The following is a 26800-nucleotide window of genomic DNA, read 5'->3' on the forward strand; positions in this document are numbered from 1 at the left end:
TTGAATTGAAAATTTCACAACCTCAAAACAACACAAATTGTTAAAATTCCAACGGTATGCCTTCTGCAACGAACTTAACAAAAAGCAAAGTGTACCATTTCTCACATATTATGCCAGACGATATTAAATGAATCGAATCAGATTAAATTCGAAGTATGTTATGTTCTTAAACTTAATCATAATCTCCCATGTCATGATCTTAAAACATTTTAATTCCCACTGACAAATACTGTACAAATGTGCGGCTGAAAATATTTTTGAAAGTTAAAAGAATGTGAAAAAAAACGATTTATTTTATCGACATATAACACAGCAATAAGAAATATGCAGTCAGTGCAGCACTGAGAAGGTGATATAAACACACTACACTGCACATAGTGTATTCATACACATATATACAACGAGAAATGTAGTTTCAAAGAACCTGACTCGCGTATCTGTACACATTATGAGCCATAAAAAAATCGGTAAAAAAATTGTATTTGCAGCGATTATGATGCGTCGGTTATGTGCATTTATAAGTACATAATATTAAAATATGGTAGTGGGTCATTGGATTAAGCCACAAGAACAAAAACAAATTATCTCGATATGATTGATGGCAAATTAAATATTATGTACGACAGAGCAAAAAAATGTAAAACGGGAAATCAGATCGTTTCCTCGATCGGTTTTGTATTTATATTTTCTAAGATGCCATCATAATAATCACCTTAGCCGATGGATTTTCAATCAGCCTCCAAATGAACAAGAATTTATAGTAATTAAAATGGATACAACGACACACGAAATCTTGCTGGTTGTTGTTTGTTGATCATTAGATATAAAACTATTACGAGGTTGGATTCACTAATTTGATTAAAAAAATCCGATTAGCATATGCTTGTGTTGTTTCCCACTAAATCTCCAGTTTCGTATTTCAATTAAAAACATTCAAATACAAAGTGCTGGTTCCGTTCCGAAAGACTGTTCATTCTACCAGTTTAATTCTCTCGAATAATATTGTATTGAATCGACTGATACTGCGGTGTATTATAATGCTTGTTGGAGATGAAGAAATAAAAACTTGAAAAATTAAATTAAAAAAAGAAATAATTTTATTGATTCAAATACCCTTGGAAAGGTCAATTTAGTCGTTTTTATATGAAGCTATGTGCGGTTAGTTGTGTTAATTTATTCGTTTGTTGCTCCTTTTTGTATTATAAATTGCATTTTGTTTATGTCGGTAAACACGTTAATCGACGAAGAAGCGCAACGAACGATTGCAAATGCGTTTTTTGGCCTCTCCTCTCTGGTCATACCAATCTTCTTCTTCTTTTTTAGCTGATTGAGTATTACCATCTTACTGAATAAAACATTAATTACTATGGCCATCAGATGCGACGTTCTATTGAAAATTATTCGATTTATGAACAACTGAAATTTATGGGACAATCAACAATTGCAAGATTTATGTAATATTCAGTCTCTTTATCTTAGAGAAACAGGTTAACCCACATTCTTTTTATCATACTAAGTATCGACGTCGTCTGGTTTTCCGTTGTAAGGGGCTTGCGAATACTGTGTAGTGTATACGAGGTTGCATTTTATTCTCTTTCTCTTTTCATTCATTATTGCGCTGAAAGCTCTGAAAACTGATTTGATAAGCGCAGTGTTGTTGTAGTGAATTGGCTTGAGTTAAATAAAATTGACATCAATTTAACGTTGTACATCTGTTGTTTCCACCACACTTTCAATTTATGGTATCATAGATCTTGTTTGTATAGTTCACTATGGTAAGTTATAGTTTCTGGATTGGTTTTTCATTCTATGTCTGCTAATTTTGTCTGTAACAAGCAGTTGCTATAGACTTAAAACGTTAATACTGTAGTGTTCATTTGATGCTATCACATTCTGAATACACTTTGAGCTTTTATGAGCTTTAGACTTCTTTCATTCGGGTTTCTGTTTGAAGTTTGAATAGCAGTCAGTTACGAGCCACTTTATCTCTTTCAATCAAACATTTTGCATGACTCGATTTTCTCTTTCAGAGCTCATAACTAGCACGAATCTAGTAACTAACCTGTTCATCCAATTAAAGAAAAAGGTTAAGCTGACAAACGCTTTCTAACATTATTCAGTGTTGTGATTCGCTAGTCCTGCACTACTTTTTGTTTTGTAAAATTTCGATATTAGATCCGAAATTTCTTATGACGTGCAAAGGCCACTCCCAAAATATTTTTGGCTAATCCATCGAAATCTTAAAAATTCTTCCCAACCTAATAAATCTAAAATTGCGTTTCATGGAATAATTTTGGTAACGACTTCTTCTTCACTTTTTTGCATACGACTATTGTGTCATTGTGACTTTCAGGGCCAGCGTTAAATGTTTAATTTGTGTTAGCCCCGGAAGATGGTTTCTTTAATGTGCAACGTGCTTCAGATATGTTCACTCTTGATTTTGGTAACGACTTATAATTTTCACAAAATTATCCATGACTCAAGACACATATATGGCTAATTCCATGATCTATCTCGTGATGAACGGTCTTGAAATAGCTCGGAATCGGTAGCGCTTTTCTTAGAGCGACATACATGGAACTTTATATGATATACTAGTGAACCGCTTTCGAATGAACCAAACATGCTCTAAGAAACGATCAATGGATTTCGGGATATTTTGCTTTAAACTTTGTTAGTCACGGTACAAGAGTGATCTTCCATGACTCCATGGTATCAAAGTCATACCGTCAGGTATTTTCCCATTCCCCATCTCTGGGGGCTGTACACTATATCTGGAACACCTGTACCAGAGAACTAAAATATCAGGTCAGGTCAGGTTTTCGAGATTCAGGTTTTTCAGGTTTCAGGTTTCAGGTCATTTCAGGTCAGGTCAAAATTTATCAAATCAGGTTCAGGTCAGATCAGGTTTCAGGTATTTTCAAGTCAGGTTCAGGTAAACCTGACCTGTTCCGAGCCTTACCTTGCAACTCCAACAATATTTTTTGCCAAGTCGTCGACATCTAAAAATTCCTCTGTAAAGCGGGTTCAATCGAAACTCCTGATTCACAGATGAATTATTAGATGTCGTCGTGTTAAGAAAGAAATGTTTGTGGATGTGTAAGGAACAACTTCGTCCTTGAAGGTCACAAGAAATTTTACAAAACGAAAAGTAGCGTACGAGTAGCGCAGCCCAACCCTGACAGTAGGAATAAAACAGCTCAATAATAAGCACGTCTGATAGGGTAAAGCTACCAAGTACGAGCTGCTGCTGTAATACGAACGAAGACAAAAAAGCTTGTATTACTGCAGGGGCTCGTATTTGGTAGTCTTACCCTACATACAAACATAATGGAAACAGTTTATAAGTGACTTTCGGTAGTTTCGGTCAACTTCAGTGTTTAAGGAGATTTTTGGTGGGTCAATTCTATGCTTTAAATGCTCCAAAACAAACGACAATTGCAAGGCAATCAATTTCTTCTCAATTTTATGAATGTTAAATTAGCAAGTACAGCTTATGTAAAATGTCTCACGTTAGAAAAGAAATAAAAATCAATTCTGACGACACAAAAAGTGTTAAGTTATTTCCTGTGGTAATGATAATTGCCAACACCTTTATTTACATATTTAGTTTAGAATGAAAACATGATAGTTAATGGAACAGTATCGACAGTTAGAAATGGAATGTCTCAGATAAAAAAGAGTGTTCCTTACACACACACATTGTGTTCATGAACTTTTAATTCATTTTAATTCATTGAGTTGACCTAAAACTATTTGTAAGTTGAAAAGGTACAGATTTTCTCAGGTTTGCGCTCAATTGAACGTTAAACAATGAAGGATTTTTTTTTCTCTTCTCAAAATAGCATCGGCATGTAAGGTCGATAGTAGGTATTATCCAGGTTGTAGCAACAAAGCTTCATTATAATATTGTATTGTGCGGGGCGCTGGTAGTAATTAGAATCAATCAAATTATAATTGATGATTCGAATTAAATTAATATTTCTCCAGGCGATGGAACAAAATGTGAAATAAATAAATTAAAACTAAAAAAATTTATTTGTAACTCAATGTGACCTTGTGTCGATAATTGTGAGTAGAAAATATTACATTGGGTTCGATTGTGTTGGAGAGAAGAAAAAATGCAATAAAATTCTTATCGATAAGGTTGAGTTAAGTTACTCATCACTAACAATATTATATAGATTTCTACAGTTTCTAAGTTGTTGAAAGTCGTTAGACCTGTAAGATAGAGTTGAGTAGTTTTTTTTTACCTGCGTATTTAAGTATTCAACGTTCATCACATCATCATATTAAATTGATTGTATTTTTATTATGATTTTTTCAGTTTATCAAGGTTCGTTCTTTTATTTTCGATTGAAAACGATATTGTTTTGTGCCTCACTTTATGTTTATTTCATTTTAGTATTTCGACGTGATGTTGAATAAATTACATAAGCGCTTTTTTAGCGATTCGTTTAGACGAGACGCGTTTGAATTGAATGTTTAATTCATTTATGATTTTAAAAAGGATTTGGTAGTCAAATCACACATTTAAAGAGAATCAAAGTGGTCATACGACAAAACAATGCGATAAATCATCATCGACAGACTTCAATTAAAAACCTCCACCCAATTCCGCAGTATAAACAGAGAAGGTAATTAGTCGGGAAACAGCGACTTTTTATAATTTATTTTGACAAAAAGGCTTACTTTAAGAAAATAATTCTTCTACAACACATGAAAAAAAGACAATTTTATATTTTTAAAGTTGAAATGAAAATCCACAAAACTCACATCTTTATACAGCAATCGGCAATGTTATAACACGGCTCCGATGTGCCTTTGTTATTGTTTGTGTGTAAATGAAAGTTCTAAACTGTTCTAAAAAACTTACAGCCTCCTGACAGTCTCCCGACAGTCTTTTTGAATATTGAAAAATATTGAGAAGAAAGTCATACAAAATTATTAAAATGATTTTTAAAAATATTTGAATTATCGTAAAAGAAATTCTGTAAACGGAGAATTGTTCTATTTTGTGTAAAGAATGTAAAAAAATTATAAAATTTTTGTCTGTTTCCCGACTAATTGCAAAGCTACAAAAACTCATACCACATTGGTAGGTGAGTTCGAGCGCAAGGCAATGCTTTCGTGACTAACAATTTCAATAAAATTCCAGGATTCTCGCAGTGTTAATAGTTATTTACATAACAAGGGATAAAAGCTGAAAAGTTAATTTTGCGTATGAATTTGTTGTTAGGCGAATGTGTCAATAAACACTAAAGGGAAAAACGAACTGCTGAAATCAGACGCATTTTCCAGTGGACTTTTTTGTATGTGGCTAGAATTAGCCGCTAGACAGGTATTGGTCCTAGAGGCCACAAATATTTTTTTTAATAATTAGTCAAGGCTTGTGTGGCTAGCGGAGAGGTCATCGAAAACCGAAAAAATGCACTTTTCTTATGGAAATTTCTCCAGCTACAAGGTCGTGTGAGATGTGATTAGAAGGGTAATTCCATGTACTTTCGAAGCAAATAGTCTTATATAGGCATTTGAAAGTATGGGTAAATGTTTGATTATTTCGGCGAACTTCTGACGGTTCCTTTGCATCCGAAAGGCAATAAGAACAACAAGAAACTCTTTCTTCGCATTGCTACTAGTTTTAGTTTTCTAGTGACGCCTAACATGCATAGGTAAGTGTATCGATGAATGTTGCTTTGAAGTGAAAAATCAAGCACTCGGATAATTTTACTCATCTGGATACGAGATAGCAGATTACTTCCCTTGTATAGTAACGTTCACTTCTCACATCACACGACTAGACTTTTCAACTGTTTATCTATTGTCATTAGATTAGATTAGAGTTTTCTTAGAGGCTTCTTCAATTGGTAAGCAGGAACCCAGATCAACAATCATTGGTTCGTTACTCCCTGACCTTACTACTTCTATGAGGGAAATTTTCTTGTTTTCAATAAGAAGTCGTTGGAGTTCATGATACCCGAAGGTGCGAAACCTGAGATTGGTATAGAGTGGACCATCCCTTAGGATGTGTACGCCAATCTCAGGTACCAGACCACAAGAACAGATAGGGTCGATTGACCAATCTATTCGGTGGAGATAATCGTTAAACCAGCAGCGGTTCGTGATTGCAACAACTACTCGCCTCATTTTAGTTTTCATTAGTTTAAGGAGCTTGTTACTCCAGGATTTCGACACAACTGGTCACACACCTTGTCATTTAAATAACTATTCCAACATTCGAACCATCATGATCACCACATTCTATCAATACCATTAATGGTAATCATATCGGAGCAGTAATAACTGACGTTGCAGTCGTAAGTAGGGACTCGAAAATTATGTGATCCGCTAAAGTCTTGCACTACCTTCAGTATCTGTTTGCGTTGCGCCAAATCGAACTTTTCTCTTGCATTTAATTCGTGTAGCAAACATGGATTGCTCACCGATTTATTTCATCTACAAACTGTTTCATTGTCAGGATTTATTGTTGTAAATGTTTGTGTTTCCTCAACCATAAAGATGGCAATAAGAAGACTTTACCTCAATGAAACTTTGATTATAACTCGAACTATTCAATTTAGCTACAGTTAATGATTACAGAGAAAAATTTGAACGTCAAGTTGTGTGCTGTCTCGTAATTCTCTAGGGAACGTTCATAGATTGTCTAAGCATTAAAGTGTCCACGTTTTAGGAGGTCTTACTAGACGTGTTAAATTCGACGCTACAATGTTTTAGAAATATGAAAATGTAAATTAAAATAACCACGAGAAGTTAATCCTTCTCAAAATTTTTGTCCTACCACTGTAAATGAGTATGAACTCCATCAGCGCTGATCGCAATGTAATCCCTATTCCTACATACATCCCAAAATTATGTGACCGGGTAGACAAACACTACACTCTCCCATAACCATCAATAAATAAAATTAACCGAAAAGCAGCGTATTTGGTTGATTAACTTCGGCTTTGATCTGGTCTACATTTTCTTCAATAAAAACAAAAACAAAAAAACTAACGAACAACATCAATTACTTCCAATTAATTGAAATACTTTTCTAAACCGTGGATACTTATGCAATTTGAACGACAAACGCTTTGCTTTCCGCATCAATCACTTGCCATATACATTGACTGCACAGTTCAATAACTTTTCGTACACAATAATAATTTCTGTATTAGGAATCTCTGTATCGGCGTGTACACCTAGTATTGAATAGGTATCAGGCTATGCATTACATACATTATATGGTTGTAAGTTCACACACTAGCATAAAACCACTTGTGCTGTGTAACCGTTGTTTTAAATATGCTTCTAATTTGTAATGTATAGTCGCGGTTCGTATAGATATTTCAAAGAGAATTTGTTGTTTGACCGGTCACATAATCATCATATGAATGGGAAGATTTTTTTTTCGTTTCTTCTCGAATTTCGTTTCTGGTTCAGTAAAACAAAAACAAGATCAGGTGAAAGGGATGGTACTAAGCTCAATTTGAAAGAGGCTTATCGACTTAAAGCATGCAATTTTAATTTGATTAGGTAGCCACGTGAATCGTTAACACGAAACAATTGATCGATTTTGTTCACTTCTAAATTACTTCGATAATAAAGTTGAACTTGCTGAAAGTAATCAACAGAAATTCCACGCAACTAATGAGGTACGATCTAATGTGCGTTGTATTTAGTTTCCTTAATATAAATGTTTGAAGCGTGCGATTATCTTAAGAAAATATTCCGCTTATTCCACGTGGATCAAGTGGAGCAAGTAAGAATGATGGGAAGTTGAAACCTGCCAAATTGAAGCTTCTGATCTCCTAGAGCTTTTGATTTAGGATCAAATTTAGAAATGTCATTTAAAATGTGGGCCTATTCTGCGGAATTAAATTCCAGAAAATTCCCTAATTTTCCTGAACTCTGCTTTCTAATGTAAAAGTGAAGAATGAAATCGATTGAGCTCAAAAACATTAAAAAAACAGCTGAAAAGGCCTTGCTTGAAATGAATTCCAGTACAATATGTATCCAACTGCGCTTGGCCAAGAAGGAGACTTTGTCCATTAGTGTGAAATTTTTGATTCATTCGATAAAAGGATGGCATACGTGTGTCGATACAGCTTATCAATCTTATCCACACAAAATATACTCTTCTGATAAAGAACAAAACATTTGATTTATTTCGTTTGGTTGGTTTACGTGACGTCTGTCGTATTAATGAAAAAAAACTTCAATTTACAATCGAGCTTTTTGTCTATCAACAAATTAATCTATCGATTGATATGCACTATCTACACAATCTTTCTCATGGACACTCTGACGCAAATCGACTTAGTCGGGGTGATAAATCTTTACGAGTCGATAAAATGCAAGAATAGTATTTTATGACACTAGGAACAAAAAGGTGTCTTTTTGACCCCGGTGGTGAAAAATTTCAAGTACGGAGCGTAGAACATTCATTTTATATTCAAACGGACCGAATCCACATGCTACTACACATCAGCAATTGCGTGATATCAAACAAAGTATTCAGTTCAGGTTTCTTGTTATGGTTTGGGCCTGAATATAAAATAGTATTAGTCTTGAGGCCACAAAATACGTCATTACTGTCTCGCTCAAAACTAGGGGTGTGCGATGGATAAAGGATCGAGACTGGCGTAGTCCACAAAAATTTGTAATCGTCTCTGATGTCAAAAATAGATTTTGAAAATTTTTAAAAATTCATTTAGAACTTGCTACAAATCAAAGAAGCTAAATTTTCGAGTCTTCGGCCTCCCACCTATTTCGACCTCTACCAAAAAACTTCTTTGAGATCTTTGCAGGCTGTATCAGTCCTATTCTACTAATTGGAGTCCAATGCAACAGAAAAAAATAAAGTCCAGAAGAAGTTTGTCGGAAAAGTCTTCTTCGTGAGTCGTCGAAGTTCGACGACTATGAAAAATTTAGTGGGTCTTGAAAATTCGTAAATTCATCTGGAAAATGATTTAATTTTTGCTCAAGTGGGCTTAAATTCTTGTGAATGTTGTAGGCCATTTAGAACAGAAAAGTTTCTGAGAAATGTTTGTGTCGTGAGTGTTTGTTTGGCCTAAAATTGGGGCAAAATGGCTTAATTGAGAAAATCGAATTTTTGACATCTAGGGACAATAAAAAAATTTTGTGGACTACGCCAGTCTCGAACTTTTATCCATCGCACACCCCTACTCAAAACTGATTTTTCGTACTTTCTGATCGCAAGAAAACAAAGTACCGTTCTGTCTGTGAAATTTTTTGTTGAGGCATGTAGAATGGATTCCTCGCCCGCGGCTTTGAAATACAACCTTCCCACATCTCAACTCAAAAATATGTCCCAGCAAGATAGTAATTTACCAATGCTACTAGGAACAAAAGGTGTCTTGTCGTTCCTTGTGGCATAATATCCTATTCCATTTTTAAATCCGTTCAATAATTGAGTAGCGGAAAGAAAACTTAACGTCATAACAGTACGATTTTCCATTTACCGAAGGAACTGCTATTCTTATTCTTTGTTTTGACCTTCGTTCCTATGACAAAATATGTAAATAACATCCACTAAAATTACCCAATCGTCATAGCAATATCATCGTAGCGAATATATATTTAGGGTGGATGAACCTTTCCAATATTTTCTTATGTGAACAAAATCTTACGCATAAATGTTGCGTAAAAATACTGGTGACACATTGGAAACCGACGATTGAAAGTGAGTATTTTGATTATTATTTTTGTCCTAAAAGAGGCCGTAAAGTATAGTTTCCACTTAAAAAGAGCACTCCGTTTAGCCTCCGTTTACATGACGCACAGTGTTCCAAAACGTTACTGCCACATTCATAAATCTATTTTTGACATCTATACGTCACTTTGCGACCCCTTTATGTCCGGAATTACCCTACAGTAACAGTAGACTTTCGAAAAACCAAGAAAAAATTTTGTTGGTTTTTTGGGTTTTGGAGCCCATTTTCCCCGTGAGGGGTTTGTAAATTTTCCATGTTAAATATAAAAATCCTAAGGACGTTGCAACTTGCATTGAGACACCTCAAGCATACTCCTTATGGTATTTTCTATGTTCCCGAACCTACCTGCTCACCAATCGCTGTAAAACAGATCTCTTATTCCACATTTTCATCAATAACCAAAAAAATTCAAAAAAGCCTCATGAAATAAAATCGTTGTCTCTAACATTTCTGCAGTAGTAAGTGAAGGCGAGAGGCAGGGGAACATAGAAAATACCATAAGGAGTATGCTTGAGGTGTCTCAATGCAAGTTGCAACGTCCTTAGGATTTTTATATTTAACATGGAAAATTTACAAACCCCTCACGGGGAAAATGGGCTCCAAAACCCAAAAAACCAACAAAATTTTTTCTTGGTTTTTCGAAAGTCTACTGTTACTGTAGGGTAATTCCGGACATAAAGGGGTCGCAAAGTGACGTACTGATGTCAAAAATAGATTTATGAATGTGGCAGTAACGTTTTGGAACACTGTGTGACGGTTGTAAAATAGAACAAAGGAACTGTCACGTAAACGGAGTAAAAAATTGAAATAAATTCAATTTCCAATCCGTTTGCGTGACAGTTCTTTTACAACTGTCATGTAGACGGAGGCTAAACGTAGTGCTCTTTTTAAGTGGAAACTATAATTAACTCATTGGCGTAATTATTGGATAATTAAGTGTCATACTCTATCTGCTCGTATACATAGCGACGCGAAAGAGCCCTTATCCAAATTTTTCTTTTCTTTTCAAACATGGCTGGAGGAATAGAAAAGAAAAATTTGGAATAGGCCTCTTTTGCGTCGCTACGTGAACGAGCAGTAAGCCGTAATTAATTCGTGTCAATTGTAAATTTGATTTTGCTCTACCCCGTCTCGATATTGATCTAAAACGCGACGATTTCATTAACAGTATAATGTTGATTCGATCAACGCAATGGTTAATTGAAAAAAATTGTCGTAATTTTCGCGTCGACCATAAATACGCAATTTATTCGGAATACGAACAGCATGTCTTGTAGCATCATCACAAGCACAAATTATTCTATTAATTTCATAAAAATCGTCATAATAATAATTTAAACAAAATGATATTCCCCCACTGAAGACACGATCATCTATAGGAAAGAATAGAAAAAACGTTGCCACTGATTTTTATCTCAAAATTATAAAAATCCACTTGTTCCTCTGTATCTTAGTCGCTTGCACCTTGTATTAATTCGTGTTTATATAATGTACACACATAGTCGTGTGTTTGCTGCACATATTACAGGTTTCTTTTATTATTTTCGTTGTTTAGTAAACATTCTATTCGAATGTTTTGATAATATATTTTCCAGAGCTTGCAATTAGCATTTATTATAAACATTAAACGCGAACAATTTCGAGGTAAAAATTCTATTCAATAAAAAAAAACGACAAAAAGAAATGATGACAGTTTGCTATGTGACTTCAAGGCCATAGCAATAATTTTCATTTGAAAATCAAATAAACAAATAAACAAACGCTGGATTTTATCGATAAAATAAATTCATGAAATGTGGAAAGAAAAATGCAATATCCGTTGGCTATTTGGAGAAAGGTATTTCGTTGCATTTCGTGAAGATACCTTATGACCGCAAGTTGTATTATAATGCATTTGAGATTCATAACGTGTGTTCGTTAAATGGTATTTTGATAATACTGAAATCATTGTGAGACTCCCAATTAATTTTGATTGCAGGTACTTACAGTATAGTTATTGTTAGAATCGACTGAATTCAATCCGTACGAATTGTCTCGCTCTGGAAATGACGGTAAGCCGTGCCACACAATTCCTCTTTTTATATTGTAAATTCCTATTATCACATTAGATTATGTAGTCGGTAAAAATGATGGCGAATTTTCCTAATCAAATAGACGAAATCGGTGTATTTAACTCCGCGCGCTTATCCTCACACAATGACACAACGACTCTTTTTTATTATGACCGACTTCTTTGACACAACAATTGATTAATAATTAATTCGGGAATGCATACAGGATCGGTCACACAATTTTTTGGTTTTGTAGTCAATTTTCAATTCAGTTAAACCTAATTGCTCATTGCAAAAAAAAATCCGTTTCAATTATTCACATGAAAACAAAATTTGAATTTCTTTAACAATTTCAAATTAATGTTTCACTCTTCACAGTTCCACATATCAGCACCTACTGATGATTCGTTTCTTTCGCTTTAATACTCTCTCTCACGAAGCTCTCGAACCTCTCGAACTCTTTCTATTTTATTTTTAAATTTTGACATTGGCTGTGCATATGGATCAAAATAGCCGCATACAATAACCAGAATAGACTTCAAAAATTCATTTGAACGGTTTGAACAGATACGGTTAAATTTACCGGTTCGTTGTGTAGACTTTTCGCGATTTTCGTTAAAAAATAACTTACTTTTACTGGCTGGGACATTTTAACCGATATCGCTGTTTGAATGTTTGAATTTACGGCGGCTAGAGACAAAGTATATAAACATACTCAGTATGTTTATATACTTTGGCTAGAGGTGGCAATGGGATTGTAATGAAAATTCATGGTTTGACCGTCGAAACTGATCGCCAGCGCCAATGTCAACATTTTCTTTTTGATTTTTCACTTCAATGATCTATTGAAACTGATTTATTCAACGTATACCACATGCCTGAAACATAAATAGTTTCACAAATTGTGTATTTACTGAGCGTCATAGACCTGAAACGTCATTATTCTTCTTCTTAAAATGGCGAAAATCACAACCCATGGTCCAAAGTTGATTATTCAACATTCTCGGTATATTTGTAAGCTTACCATAAATTATTGAAAATGTTACTCAACTACAGTACCATTAGTTGTCCAATTTTCTATATAGATATGGTGTGGGTCTAGAGGCCGGCGCAGAATTTCAAGAGGAACTCAAATTAAAAATTTTTGTCGTTTTTTTCAAAGTATATAAACATACTGAAGGTAATGCAAATCCACAAAAACTCACGGAACCCTACTTTCGGGTGAATATAATTTTTACAATGTTGGCCACTAGTTAAATTCACTTTGTTAGGTTGCATCTTTATACTCAACACAAAAAATTGTATGCAGAATAACACATTTCTACCAACATTAAAACGCCAAACGTCACGCAAGCAACATAACAAGTCTTATATTCACCCGAAACTTGGGTTCCGTAAAATTTGTGATCCGCTCAGCATTTGCATTACCTTCAGTATGTTTATATACTTTGGTTTTTTTGTGTCTGGCTTCAAAATTACCACTGAGAATGGTTGGTCAGTGTCACACTGGGTGTCATCGGATGCTGTGGAATCGACACTACGCAACAATGAGTAAGCTAAGTTGAGAGAGTATAGTATGTATGAGAATGCATTTTTGTGACCAGATGCTCACAAATATGCTGAGAATTTCTTATTTTGTGCAATGGATATACATTAGGCATGTTTACTGAATAATGTTCAGTTTACAGATAGAGTCCCAAATTTATCTGTAAAGGGTCCAATTTACGGTAGAGCGCAATTTGTTCACGACGTAGTAGGCAAGATTCAATAACATATTCATTCCGTAGATCATTTTGACAAACAATTCACGCTGTAAGAGTCAAGGCTGTATACTTTGGGGAGGTCACGCAGATGCAGATACGCGGGTTACACACCACGTTTCATACAAAAAATTCACCACGCCATACAAATTCAATTTTGGTGAATTTGTTTGTACGGAAAAGGTGTGTTCCCGCGTATCTAATAAAATGGCGATCTGCGTGACCTCCCCAAAGTATACAGCCTTGGTAAGAGTGCCTATTTGAATTTCAAGTGAACGATTCGTTGAAAAAGTGAACCGAAAAATACATTTCAACGCTTCCTTGTATGAAAATGACGCCACGTTACGACGTGAATTAATTTTTTTTGAAATTTTCTTTTTGATCATTCATTGTCACACCATAATGGCTGTTTCGAAACACGATACAAGGTTTTCTTTTCAAAATCTCGAGTTGTGTTGCGAAACGTACAATATACCATTCTGGCGTGACTATGAACGATCGGCGTGGGGTAATTTGGCTCACGGTGCTAAAATAACGCATTTTTCAACTACGTTAAAGGTTAACTCGCACACAAATTTTCGATACCAAAATTTTGTAAAAGGAGTCATTAAGTCCATGACATGGCTAAAAAGCATTTGCAGCAATAAACTTGCGTGTGTGAGTTCACCTTTCACGTAGTTTAAAAGTACATTCTTTCTGCACCGTGTGCCAGATTCCCCGACACCGAACGATCAACCTAAAAACAGCCGAATAGCCAGAAATTGATCTATGGAAAGTAATTTTGATTTTTTACAATGCAATGTAAACTGACAGTAAATGCAATTCATTGAGTACATTTTTCACATTTACCGACCAGTAAAGCACTGTACGTCCGAATAGAAGTTCCAAGTTCCGAAGATGCATGGACTTCAATACCAGAAGGCGATGAAATATTAAGACTTTGATGAACAGTCTTTCAGATTCAGGAATGATTCAAAAATAACTGATCCTGCACACCGCTCGCGACGATTCTTACCTAATGACATTCAATCTGTTCAATAAATATTTGTTGTAGACGACTAATCTTCCATTTCTTATCAATGGTTTAGCGGTGGGAAGATATCAGAGCTCACCAGAGTTGCTTTTTGTAATTACTTTTATCTTATCGAAGTTGATTAACCGGTCTCTTTTGTTCAGAAGAACTGATTTTGAATTTATAGAGGCGACTCACAACGAACGCATACATACCTATCTTCATGGTCTTGTGGCTAAGGCACTGAATCAGATAAAAGGCCACCGTTTTTTGGCAACGTTAAATTACCATGTTTCTTTGGTGTCCCAAGCTCAGCATCCAAGAAATTTCCTTTCAATTTCACTAAACCAAATGTTTCCATAGAAAGCAAAAACAATTTATTTTAATACAAAAAGGCAATAGATCACAAGACTGTACAACATTTTAGTTGGTTAGCCATCCGGCGTACATTTGTGCAACGACATCATCTGATTCCTGTAGAACAATTTGGATTTTCTTCAAAGTAGCCACCAAGTTGCCCGATTTCGGATTAGCACTACGCAGCAAAAAGATCGAAATAATTTGATTTGCCCTTGTCTTGCTCGTTTCGAGAATACCATCCACCAACTCAACAACTGCTCCTACATTTTGGACGAACTCATCGGCGAAACATTTTTCCACGTAATCACCGACAACATCCTTGAGTATCAACACGATTTCTCCTCCATATTTCGCTACAAAATTATCTGTAAAACGGGCCAAGTTCTGACCGAATGGTTTTAGTCGGCTCATTCCGCGCTTCTCCCCATCTGACATCATCAACAATCCAAGCTCAATATACAAAATCTCTTTAAAGAACTTAGTCGCCGATTCAACCTTGAACTTCTCGATTAAAGTCTGGAGGGATTTTGTCTTCAGCCACACTTTTGATGCGTCATCCATTCGACTCTCGCATAAATTCGATACGAATCCGAAGACAGACTGCCGGGTCGGGTAATCGAAATTATTTGAATCGTAAGGTCGTGGGGTTTTTGTATCCCAGCCATTTCGTATTACACTCACGAGCAAAAGCCACATGTTTGTAAGCCGATGTTCTGCTATTGATTCAGTTGAAGAATTTTGAATATATTTCACGCAGAACGAAGAGCTGAAAGATGTTTGCTCGGCGTGCTTGTGCAAGATAATTTCGTCCAGTGTCTTTTCCGGTATCTGGTCCATTATAACTTCGAGATGGGCCATAAACGTGGCCACATGTTCCAGTTTTACTTTCCTTAAAGCTGTTACGCAGGCGATGATAAACTCGGATATGTATTCCATTGGAAAGGTTTCTAATTTTGGTTTTGTGTACAAAAGTTGAACGATTGTTGCGTCTTCTTCGGTCACAGTGTCCATGGCATTTTTTAAAATTGCCCACGTTTCCTGCGATGGACTGGATCTGAACAACTTATTAGCTCTGCAGAATATCTCGAATCGGATAGTGATATTGGAACTGTCGATGTCTTTGAAAGCAGCGATTCTCTGTTCCACAGAGCCGATGACGTAGTAGAGACGGATGATGTGTTTTTTAAGGCTCACCGGTGATTTAACAAGTTTTTGTCGCAGAAACTCTAACGTTTTAACTTCAGAGGCCCGGCCTGAATGCGAGTACAGAGCGGCAACAGCTAGTTTTAGGTAGTCGCCGACACAGAATTTCTCTACCGCTGGGAATGCTAAGTGTGATACGCTGACATTGACCAGAGATTTGGCAATCGCCTGTCGGATTTGATATTCCTCCTTTGAATTGTCAGCAAATACGTCCACCTTACTGTCTTCTGGATAAAATCGTTCGGCAAACGACAGAAAGTCAGCAGGTTTGCTTAAGACAGAGAGCACTGATACAGCATTGCACTTCTGTTGAATCGTAACGTCCAAATCATGGTCCAATGTTTGATCGATGATCTCTTGACATACTTTAATGGCTGGACCGGTGAGATTTGAGTAGTTCCATGCCTGCAAATTCTTCATAAATTGAAGGCCTGATTCGCTTTTCAGCATTTTTGCCAGGGTCGACGGCCAGTTATCCATAAGAAGCGATGGATTTTTGGCAATGAAATACTTGATAATGGAACTGCAAGGCGAAGTGTGAAGTATTTTTGAAAACAAAGTCTCCGAATCATTTAGTCCAACATCCAGCGAGAGATTTTCTTCTTTTCGCAATGCTTGCACGATGTTGACCAACTGCCTGGCGAAGTTCCATGAATAGTGCGATTGTGGAACGTTTGACTTTTTGTTGATTCGATCCTCTTCTTCTTTTGCAATTCTTTCGAGACTCGTTCTTAACCATTGATTCGACGCGAACAAAATGGGTTCGACTTTTGGAGAGGCATTCGCTGCCACTTTATTGAATTTGCAAATTTCTTCGATGAGGTTAGCGACGAATTCTGACAGTCGTTCTCCTTCCAAAACAGTTCCATCGTGTGAACGGAGATCGTTTGCTACTTGCAGATTTTCCAATTCTTTGGCATACAATACCAACAAGTTCCGTCTGTCCGTTTCACTCTTAACGAAACTATTTGTCCAAGCAGTTGAGCCGGTCTTAATTTTCAATTTTATGTACATGGCCACCAAGTTGTTTAACGGTAGTTTGGCCGTTAAATGAAATGCAATGCACTTTTCCAGTAACTTTTCCTTGCTGTTATCGCTGTAATCGCGCGCGTCGGCAAATACGAGTGAGACCTGAATCATTTCAATGATAACATCCCAGTGCTCCTTAGCAAATTCCATTTTGTTTATCATCAGCTCCAGCGCATTGAAGATCATTATTCGGACCTCGCACTGATCGTTACGACAGCGTTTGCTCAATAGCAGAAGGACATTCAATAGTTGCGACAGATCGGTGTTGATGTAACACGTTTCCAGCAAATATTTACTCAAAGTTGCGCGCTTACTAACGTCCTGCTCGATGAGAAGTAATTTCTGTAATTCCGGTACGGAATGACTGATCGGTTTCAGTGGCAAATACGCACGTTTCTTATCATCGTCGCTGAAGTAATGCACGTACAAATCTCTGAATTGCCAGCTGTAATTTTGATCGTTTTCACTTTTCCACTCAATGGCCGCCAGCCGTTTCTCATTCGGCAGCAGAATAATGTACTGCACATCCAGATACTCGAAACTTTCATCCAAATTCACTTGAAACAAGTTCATGAATGCTCGCTTGATCATATCAATGCGTTGATCAACCGGAACCGTGTTCGCCCATTTCCAGACATCGGTCATATTCACACTTGCCAGTGACGGAACTTTGCCGAATGATAACTCGAAAAACATTTGAAACTCGCTGGGCTTAAACTCTCGTCGAAGTCGGTCGAATTTCAGAAGCGAAGACGTTTCAGCTGGCTTCTCCAGTAACTTTGTCCGGTATTCGCGAATTATTTTCGTCGATCGACCTCTACCGAATTTGAACGAATTCATTTTGTCGGGATGGTTGATGCACAGGTCCAGAAAATCGTCTCGATGATTGTCGTACAAATAAACCAATGGTGATCGATACGAATTGGTGGAAGAGCCGCCAATGTTGGTGAAGTGATGCTTTATGTAGTCCAGCCCGATGTCCGGATACTTTTTCAGTATTTGTACCTGTTTCAGATGTCAATTCAGTTTAGAATTCTAAAGTTTAATGACAGAATCAATGGATCGACAATTATGCTGTCTTTTCCATTGTAATCTGCTAACTGACTAACTAACTAAACAATGGAAAATCCTCCAGCATAATTGTCGATTCCATCAACGCAAAATTGCTCGTGTGTTTCCAGCTTTATGCTTACCAATTGATAACCCAACAGTTCGACTTTTCTGCTCGTAATCAATGTAGTGATTTTGTCCCTTGTGCAAGCTTGTAGAAGCGGAAAGGCCACATGAAATCCGTACTTCTGTTCCACACAATTCCATATTTGGTCGGCTTTCTGTTCGTCCTGAATATGACGACCGATTCGATACAACACCTTCTGTCGACAATTATAGGAAACATTCGGAAACAGTTTGTTGATTAGGAAATCACCATCGCTAAACGGGCTGTCGGCCCCTTCATACAACCATAATTTTGATGTGGCCGGACCGATAATCGACGAGTCACCATCGTACAGTAATTCAATGATCAAATCGAACCGATGAAATTTATCGGCCAACAAGAACTTTAGCAAATTGTATTGCGTTGCCGGTAGATTTTTTGAACTTTGCAAAATGTTATCCACTTGATTCGCTTCGACTTTTAACATAAATTGATTCAACAATTTTCGTTTCTCAGCCATCGGCAATAAGCCGCCAAGATCCATTACGATTTGTGACGACATTCTTCCTGATACACGGCAAAATGAAAACAAACCGGAAAATTAGAAACTATATTTCGTAATTGTTGTAACTAATCCAGTTGAAATTATTTACTTTTTTCACTGCGTGCCGGCCTGTTGCAATTTTCTGAATGAATTTATTTGCTCGAATCAAATAAAATACATCCGACGAAAATATTGTGTTGATGATGTCAGCTGATGACTCGATTTTCGGTTTATGAATGTTGTGAAATAGAAGAATTTTGAATTGTGTCTGTGGGTAAGTTTATTCAAACTTGGTATACGTTATCTATGTGTGGATACTGTATACAATCGATGTAGGAATGTATATATACATATATGTATAATGAATAACATTTCAATTTGTTGTGCATGCTTAAAGCGCCTATACACCCACGGCAGTGTAAAATAAGCCAGGCAGGAGCGGTCCATTTTTGAAACGTCAAATAAGGGACCTTATAACACTGTATGAAAATGAACTCGAATGAACACTGACAAAAATGTAATAATTTATTCGCAAAAAATAAGGCTACTAGATAATTGAGGTTCCTATGCAAAACCAGCGATCCTGTCTGGTTTACTTTACTCTATTGTGATACACCACATACGAAAGATAACTAAACTGCCTTCTGGCACTTGTTTTATCGTTTCAGGCCAATAGAGTGTTTAACGAAAGCGAAAACCAGTTAAATTTTACTGATCTCGGAGTCAAAAATTCATGAATAAAGTGTGTGTGCGGTTTCACTCATTTTGACTTATGACACTGAGACCAGTTGTAATAAACTAGTCAGAAATCACCCTCCTTAAACCTCGCCTTAAACACTAAAGTATCCATTCCACTCAACAAAAACTCTGTGAGAGAGTCGAGAGAGAGCATTACGCTTTATTTCCTCTTAAGTTTCCATTCCACTTAACAAAAAGTACTCCGTGAAAGAGCAAACTGTCAAATAAACAAAGAAAAAATTGAAAAAATTCAATATTGTCTCTCATACGGAGTACTTTTTTGGTAAGAGGAAACTAAGCATTACCACTTACTTTTTTTATTCGATGGAGTATTGAAATCCTCAGGTCACGTTCGAAAATGAGTTGTATCGGTTCAACCATCTGTGAGTAGTTCTCAAAAAAAGCCTTTTCTACTCTTTGTTAAAACGTAGATGCTATTGGCAGGCCATTTCACCTGCAAATAGCCTGTGTAAAAGAGAAAATGCTATTCGCAGGCGCCTGCTAATAACATCTTTAGCAATAATTTGGCTATTGGCAGGCGCCTGCGAATAGTCACTACCTTTGGTTGCAACACTATTGCCAAACCGCAATGCTAACTATCGCAGTTACAACAACATTATAACGCCAAACGTTACAACATTACAACATATTAACCCGAAACTTGGGCTCCGTAAAGTTTATGATCCGCTGAGCGTTTGCATTACCTTCAGTGTTTACTTTGATAAATAGTTATTTATCTACCAAGGTAGGTATGAAGGTATTTTTATAAAAATACCGGCATACCTACCGTGGTAGATACAACGTTTTTCGCAATTTCGGGCCATAATCACCTTTCCAATGCAAAACATGTCCTACATTTTGTTCTAAAATTCTTGTGTATACAGAAATTCATTTGAACGATCAAGAAGGCTGCATTATAATACACATTGCAATGTGATGTAAAGAGACGCGTTGAATGAAATCGAGTAGTCAATGCTTAGTATATACGCTTCAACAATACGTTCGGTATAATTGTGTGACTCTATAGCCGAATGTCTAAAGTCGCTGCTTTGTGCTCAAAAACCTTTTGATGTCGGGGGTTCGATTTCTGGTCAATGCAAGATTTTTATTTATAAAAATTTAGCCTTCGTTGAAGGTAATAGGTTCTTTAGCGTGCGAAAAAAAAGTTGATAACGCACTGCGTGCGAAAAAAAAGTTCATATTGCGCTGTGTCCGGGGAATACAGTGAAATAAATACCTTCAAAATGACATTAAATGGATGCATGGAAAGGTGATGATTATGGACCGGAATTGCGAAAAATATCAAACCTCACGGAATGGCTATTTTAGTGTTGTGTTGAAATATTTTTACAACATTCATGCTATCATATTTCCCCCATTTACCACATTCCATCAATTCAATAGAAATCGTCAGAAATACACCAAACGAAATATGATGAACTTAACGTCACCCGAAACTTGTGTTCCTTATTTTTTGTAATCCCCTGAAGGTTTGCGGTTTACATGAGTGTTTTTCGTGTTTTTAGACTTCGCAAAATCCCTCACTTTTTCAAAGCAATTCATATCTTTTTATCATTGGGAATGTACCGCACGAACATTGGCAATTTAAAAAAATCGGTTGGGACAATTTTGACGTTTCTGTCTGTAGCAAAAGTTTTGGACAGAGCAAGACCGGCATCTCGCTTGCAATTTTTGTAATTGACTCTGATGCATCTCGAAATGATTCTGATATTTCGATTTAAGTGAAATACGTGCATATCGTACATCGTTTTTAAAATAGCAACAATCAACAATAAACCAGCAGCGGATTTTCGAAGGTATTTCAAATAACAAACTTTGCTCCACAATTTTTGCCCATTCTAAAGCCATTTCTGCGATACGTTTTTATTACAAGTTTTTGTCACATTTCGATGATTTTTATTGTAAATAGTAATAGAAAGTTACAATTTTTCCAGGATAATCATAGTGTTTCCATTGACCGCTCCACAATAAAGCTGACATTTTATTAATATTTAGTTCCTCAGCACATTATTAAGTACACGATATGCTAAATGATGACAACATCAGGGACATTTGTTTACCATCAGTGATCTGCACATTTTCTTCGAAAATTGTTAGGAAACGTACGTTTTGTGATGGCAGCTCGTCTAAATGCATTTAAATCTACTTTCCATTTATACCAAAATATATTCCTCCGCGTAAAGCTTCAGCTTCATAGGAAGCTCTTGAACAATGTTTATTCGAGCGCTTTCAATTTTTAGTTTGTCGTATGTGCCAAAAGGTTCTTTGAGAACCTTGGCGAACAATTTTATTAAAAGTGTCGTAATGCAAATTATACTACGCCAAATGGAAGCATCTCTGTTTCAGCATTTTAACGTTTCTGATGCAAAAATGTTGTCCCCCATTCCTGAAATGCACGAGAAATTTTACCGCGCAATAAAATAAAAAACATCATCTCTCAGGCCTCGTGAACCTTGGGAACCAACAGTGTAAAATTCTTTTTTTTTCATTTTACAGTCAGCAACAATGACCGGAGGCGGATTTTCGACCACAAAGGTGGTTCAAATAACAAACATCGCCCCACAATCTACGAAGGATCAGATGTAAGTTCTTTAATTAACTTTCCGTTTTGTTGGCCATTTTTCTATGTTTTGTCCAATCAATAGGATGTCACTCTTCGGAAGCATTGGCAAAATTGATGAAATTCGTTTATATCCAACGATTCGTGACGTTTCGTGTCCCGTATTCTCGCGTGTTTGTTACATAAAATTTATGGAAGCATCAAGCGTTGTCATCGCCCAACATTTAACCAATACGGTGTTCATCGATCGAGCACTAATTGTTTCCCCGGTACTGTCGATACCGGATGAATTTAAGGCACTGGAAATGACAAACAATGGAAATTCAGTTCCTGGCACTTGGAGCGATTCGGATGCGAGTCTACCGGCCGAGGTTGTGAATCGAATCGATGGTGTTCATCCCAACCAGGTGATAAGAACAGTTGATCCGAAATTGGTCGAACACAATTTGCCGGAGTATCCGCCATTACCTGTAAACGCGAAGAAAATTGAAGAAATTCGTCGAACCATCATCGTTTTGGACGTGCGTTCCGATTGGCACTTGGATGACCTAATGGATCATTTTGCATTGGCTGGTGAGATAAAGTATGCCACGCGGGCTGATAAGGGACGGGATCGATTCGTTATGATTGAGTTTTGTGAGCAGAAGAGTGTTATTGCCGCTCTGATGATGCAAGGGACAGAGTACAAAGGCGATCTGTTGAATGTGTATCATTCTACTCAGGCAATAAATAAGCCTGAAGCAAAGAGCAACGAGGCTGCGCAACGGGAGATCGAAGAAGCAATGTCAATCGTAAAAGAAGCCCAAAACATGATTTCAGCCGCAATCGATCCAGTTATTGGAATGTTGTCAAAGGACAAGAGTTCGTCATCACGGCGAACAAGATCTAGATCACGTGGCACAAGCAGCAGACGTTCAAGGAGCAGACGTTCAAGGAGTAGGCGCTCCAGAAGCAAGCGCTCAAGAAGCAGACGTTCAAGGAGCAAAGGTTCCAGGAGCAAGCGTGAGCGAAATCGTTCTAGGTACTTTAGTTGCACTTCCGTTTACGATAATCCCGACCATATTTCGTCTCTCTATTTTGAATTCATTTTTCAGATCATCCAGGAAACGTTCGCCAAAGCGGTCACGCTCACGGAGCAAACGTTCCCGCTCACCTAAGGATTCTCGTTCCCGAAGTAAACGTTCACGCTCACCGAAAGATCGTCGTAAACGATCCCGTTCTCGTCAAAAGTCATCTTCCCGTGACCATCGAAAGAACTCGTTACGCGAAGAAAGTAAGTCATTTTGAATCGTTTAAACTGTCCATTATAATGACTCATTCATTTCTTCCGAAGGATCCTCTCGACGCTCTCGATCTCCATCTCGCGGCTCACGCGACCATCACAGGTCTCGCAAACAGGACCGTCATCGCAGATCACGCTCTCGCAGCAAGCATCGTCGTTCACATTCAAAAAGTCGTTCGAGTCGACCGAAGGAATCATCAAGATCATCGAAACGACGCAGCCGTACACCGGAACGATCGTCTAAGCTGCGTCGCGTGTCCGAGGAACGAGTGACACGGGACTATGATGAGGAAGAAAAAATTGGGATGGAATTGGACGAGAGTTTCCGACCACCGGAACCACCGCCGGAAAAGTCAACGAGTCCCGAGAAGTCGGACAATATGGACATCTCTAATTCTCCGTGATAGCACGGAATTCGAATCGCTTGGTCGGGTGTTGTGTCACTATTTTTGTGAAAATAAAGAATTGTTTCATTCAGCTACTCTAACAGTAAATAGTTTCGTTGCACTAATGAACACACATTAAACCCTCATTCCTGAATTGAAATTGCAATCACAGAGACAGTAATCCTGCTGTTTGACACCGATTCATTGAGTTTTATGGCGCAACCTACAATGCTCTGAAAAATGGAAACGACTCGAATTCAAACAGAAATGTGTATAAAGATCATGTGGTGCTTATGACATGCTGCTATGCATAGAGCATAGCTTGGTATTGTCGATTGTCTTCAATTAAATTTCCATTTAAATTATTGTCATTCAAAAAACCATGAATAAGATCTATGAATGTACACTACTTGGTCGTTACGGCGCATGTTCGAAAAAATCTGTTGCTTTTACACACCAAGTCTACACGGAATGGTTTCTCATTCCAATTTATTTCATTATTGTTGGAAGAAAAGCTTTCGGTGGCTCGCACACACAACGAAACGAAATACGAATCCTGCGCCGTTCAATGCATATATTCGATATTCAATGCATGTACACAGAGTAAACTAAATATTCGTTGGTTATATAACAAGAGGTAAGAAAGTGTATAGTAACCCATGACTCGGCTATTATTTTAGCTTCAACACATTTCTGGTTTTACTGCCATCAACAGTTAGTTCTGATTTCGGTACATTCTCTCACATCAATTAGCAGCAATCTTTTTTTTGTGAATTTCTGGACATTCCACTTCGATAAATGAGGAATGATGGAATGGTCTGGCCTTTACATGTACATTGCCTAAAAGCTAACCTTTGGGTCCTTCATCTTCTTCTTTATATAAATCACACAATCAGATGATGTTATTTTAGAAAATGACTTAAAATTCAAAATGGAAAAGTGTTACAGACAAAATGTACTGGCGCCACTGGTACGGCGGTTTTCCAAATAAATGTGGAATCGCCAGTACACTTTCCAAACTTTGAATTCGATGACCTTTTTTTGTCATAAGTTCTAAACGAACACCACGGCTGCAAAGGGGTATTAGTTATGTCCCTTATTTTGGGGGTCATCCATAAATAATGTCACATTTTTTCAGTGTTGTCAGCATCATCAAATCATTAATAGCCCGATAAATGTGTTTTTTACGCCCTATCTGGGGGTGTTGAACACACATATCACTAACGAAAACGCATATTGGTCGAGCTATTAATGATTTAATAATGCTGGCAGCACTGAAAAAAGGCGACGTCGTTAATGGATGGCCCCATTGAGAAGTGCGAAATTTGTACCCAAGTGCATAGGTTATAGTGTTCCAACGTTATTTGATCTGTCAAATCGTCATCCGTAGAGCCATAACCAGAACAATTGTTGACGAAATGTTCGCAAAAACGTTGAGGTTTTGGTTCTGTCAATACTCTCTCTAGCAAACAAACTCTCAGTTCTCTGTGTCAATTTCACACCTTATTTCTTTGTATTCTACAAACACTATTCTACATTTTAACTGACTACGCCGTAATTTACATGTAAATTCCAAAGGATTCTTAATAAAATTAGTTTTTTTGCTGGAGAGAGTATTAGTCCTGTGGATGCTCTCGTTCGTTTTCGGCTTGTCAAAAATCGTTTTTACAGTACTCTGGAACAGCTCTATAGATCATGTTCAAGGGCGTTTGGCATGCCATCCAAGTAAACAAAAACTCATACAAATGACTAAATGAACGAAACATTTAACGAAACTAAAGTGAGTTACGGTCGAATCTTAAATATGATCTATTAGCGTTGTCATTAGATATGAAGCTGTATTGTTGACAAACGGCACGCATGCTAACTAGTAAACAAGTATGTTCAATAAATTGATACAAAATCTTTTACTTTATTAGTTTCGTCTCTGACAAATATGTGCTATTATCATGGATAATAATGGTAACTCATGTATGGGCCTCAAATCGAGACCCTTTTACAAATTCTTTACGAGAGAGCATTTTTTATGTGCCTCCAAAGTTCGTCCCTGATGCCTGATCTAAACTGCTACTTGAGCCCCAACTTAATATCCATTAGCCATACACAGCTCTAACGATACTAATCAAAATACAAATTCAGATGATTTCTGTCGACACCTAAAGCAATGATTTCCGTTCCATTTCCATCATCGATTTGAAATTAAAAGAGATGTTCAGCGATAATAACGATCCTCCAGTAAATGTTACTGAGCTGATATTTTTTACGTCATAGCCTAATAAAGTTTCAATATATAATAGTAATGCCTTTATAGTATTATATGTTATGACGGTCATCCACCCACTACATTCCAAGACGCCCCCTCAAAAACAGGGTGCAACCATTAAGTCAGAAGTTTTCGATTTAAACGCTTTTCTACTTTGTACTTTATACCACGACAGAGTAAAGTTAAACAAACAGGAGCGCTGATTTGACAAGGGACGTGAATAATCTAGTAGCCCTGTATTTTTTGCGAACAAAATTTTTCAATTTATGTCAGTGTTCATCTGAGTTCATTTTCATCCAGTGTATTAGGTCCCTTATTTGACGTTTCGAAAATGAACTGCTCCTGCCTGGTTTATTTTACTCTGCCGTGTTTATACTAATGCTCTTCCACTTTGACATGACGTAATAGATTTTCATTATGTATATTTCAATTGCATTTCTTTAACCAACTTCACTGCTATTTCATGTATATTTTACCAGCGCAAAGTTATGTCACCTGAAAACAGAGCTCAAAGAATGAAGTACTAAAAATATTGTGGCGCCTCTACAGGCCAACCAAGGTTTCACATTGACTGTGGCTATTAATATTATATGAACAGTGAGCAGATACGAACTTAGTCTGTGTACTATTTCTTTCCCTTTTGTGTTTTGTAGGCAGCGCACAAATTTAATTAATTATAAATAGATCACTATTTAAAC

The 26800-nt window shown here is 36.9% G+C and overlaps 3 protein-coding genes across 4 annotated transcripts in view; 1 reads left to right on the forward strand and 2 right to left on the reverse strand.

Moving 5' to 3' along the window:
- Window positions 1-12333, reverse strand: part of LOC119077839 — a 39693-nt gene extending 27360 nt beyond the window's left edge. For both annotated transcript variants that reach the window (XM_037185159.1, XM_037185156.1), the window contains exon 1: window positions 11724-12333. The gene's annotated coding sequence lies outside the window, so the exon portion shown is untranslated. The remainder of the gene's footprint in view (window positions 1-11723) is intronic.
- Window positions 12334-14914: 2581 nt separating this feature from the next.
- On the reverse strand, window positions 14915-19075 carry LOC119077840. The gene is made up of 3 exons (XM_037185160.1): window positions 18962-19075; window positions 18346-18896; window positions 14915-18157 (listed from the first exon to the last, which is right to left on the reverse strand). Exons 2-3 carry the CDS (start codon window positions 18868-18870, stop codon window positions 14984-14986), a joined length of 3699 nt encoding a protein of 1232 aa, XP_037041055.1. The 5' UTR covers window positions 18871-18896; window positions 18962-19075; the 3' UTR covers window positions 14915-14983.
- A 2144-nt stretch (window positions 19076-21219) lies between these two features.
- LOC119077842 (probable splicing factor, arginine/serine-rich 7) lies at window positions 21220-23940 on the forward strand. Its single transcript, XM_037185161.1, has 5 exons — window positions 21220-21407; window positions 22108-22193; window positions 22257-23192; window positions 23266-23444; window positions 23505-23940. Exons 2-5 carry the CDS (start codon window positions 22117-22119, stop codon window positions 23855-23857), a joined length of 1545 nt encoding a protein of 514 aa, XP_037041056.1. The 5' UTR covers window positions 21220-21407; window positions 22108-22116; the 3' UTR covers window positions 23858-23940.
- Window positions 23941-26800: the final 2860 nt, after the last annotated feature.

Source organism: Bradysia coprophila, unplaced genomic scaffold (assembly GCF_014529535.1).
Source record: "Bradysia coprophila strain Holo2 unplaced genomic scaffold, BU_Bcop_v1 contig_24, whole genome shotgun sequence".
In the NCBI taxonomy this organism is placed as follows: Eukaryota; Metazoa; Arthropoda; class Insecta; order Diptera; family Sciaridae; genus Bradysia; species Bradysia coprophila.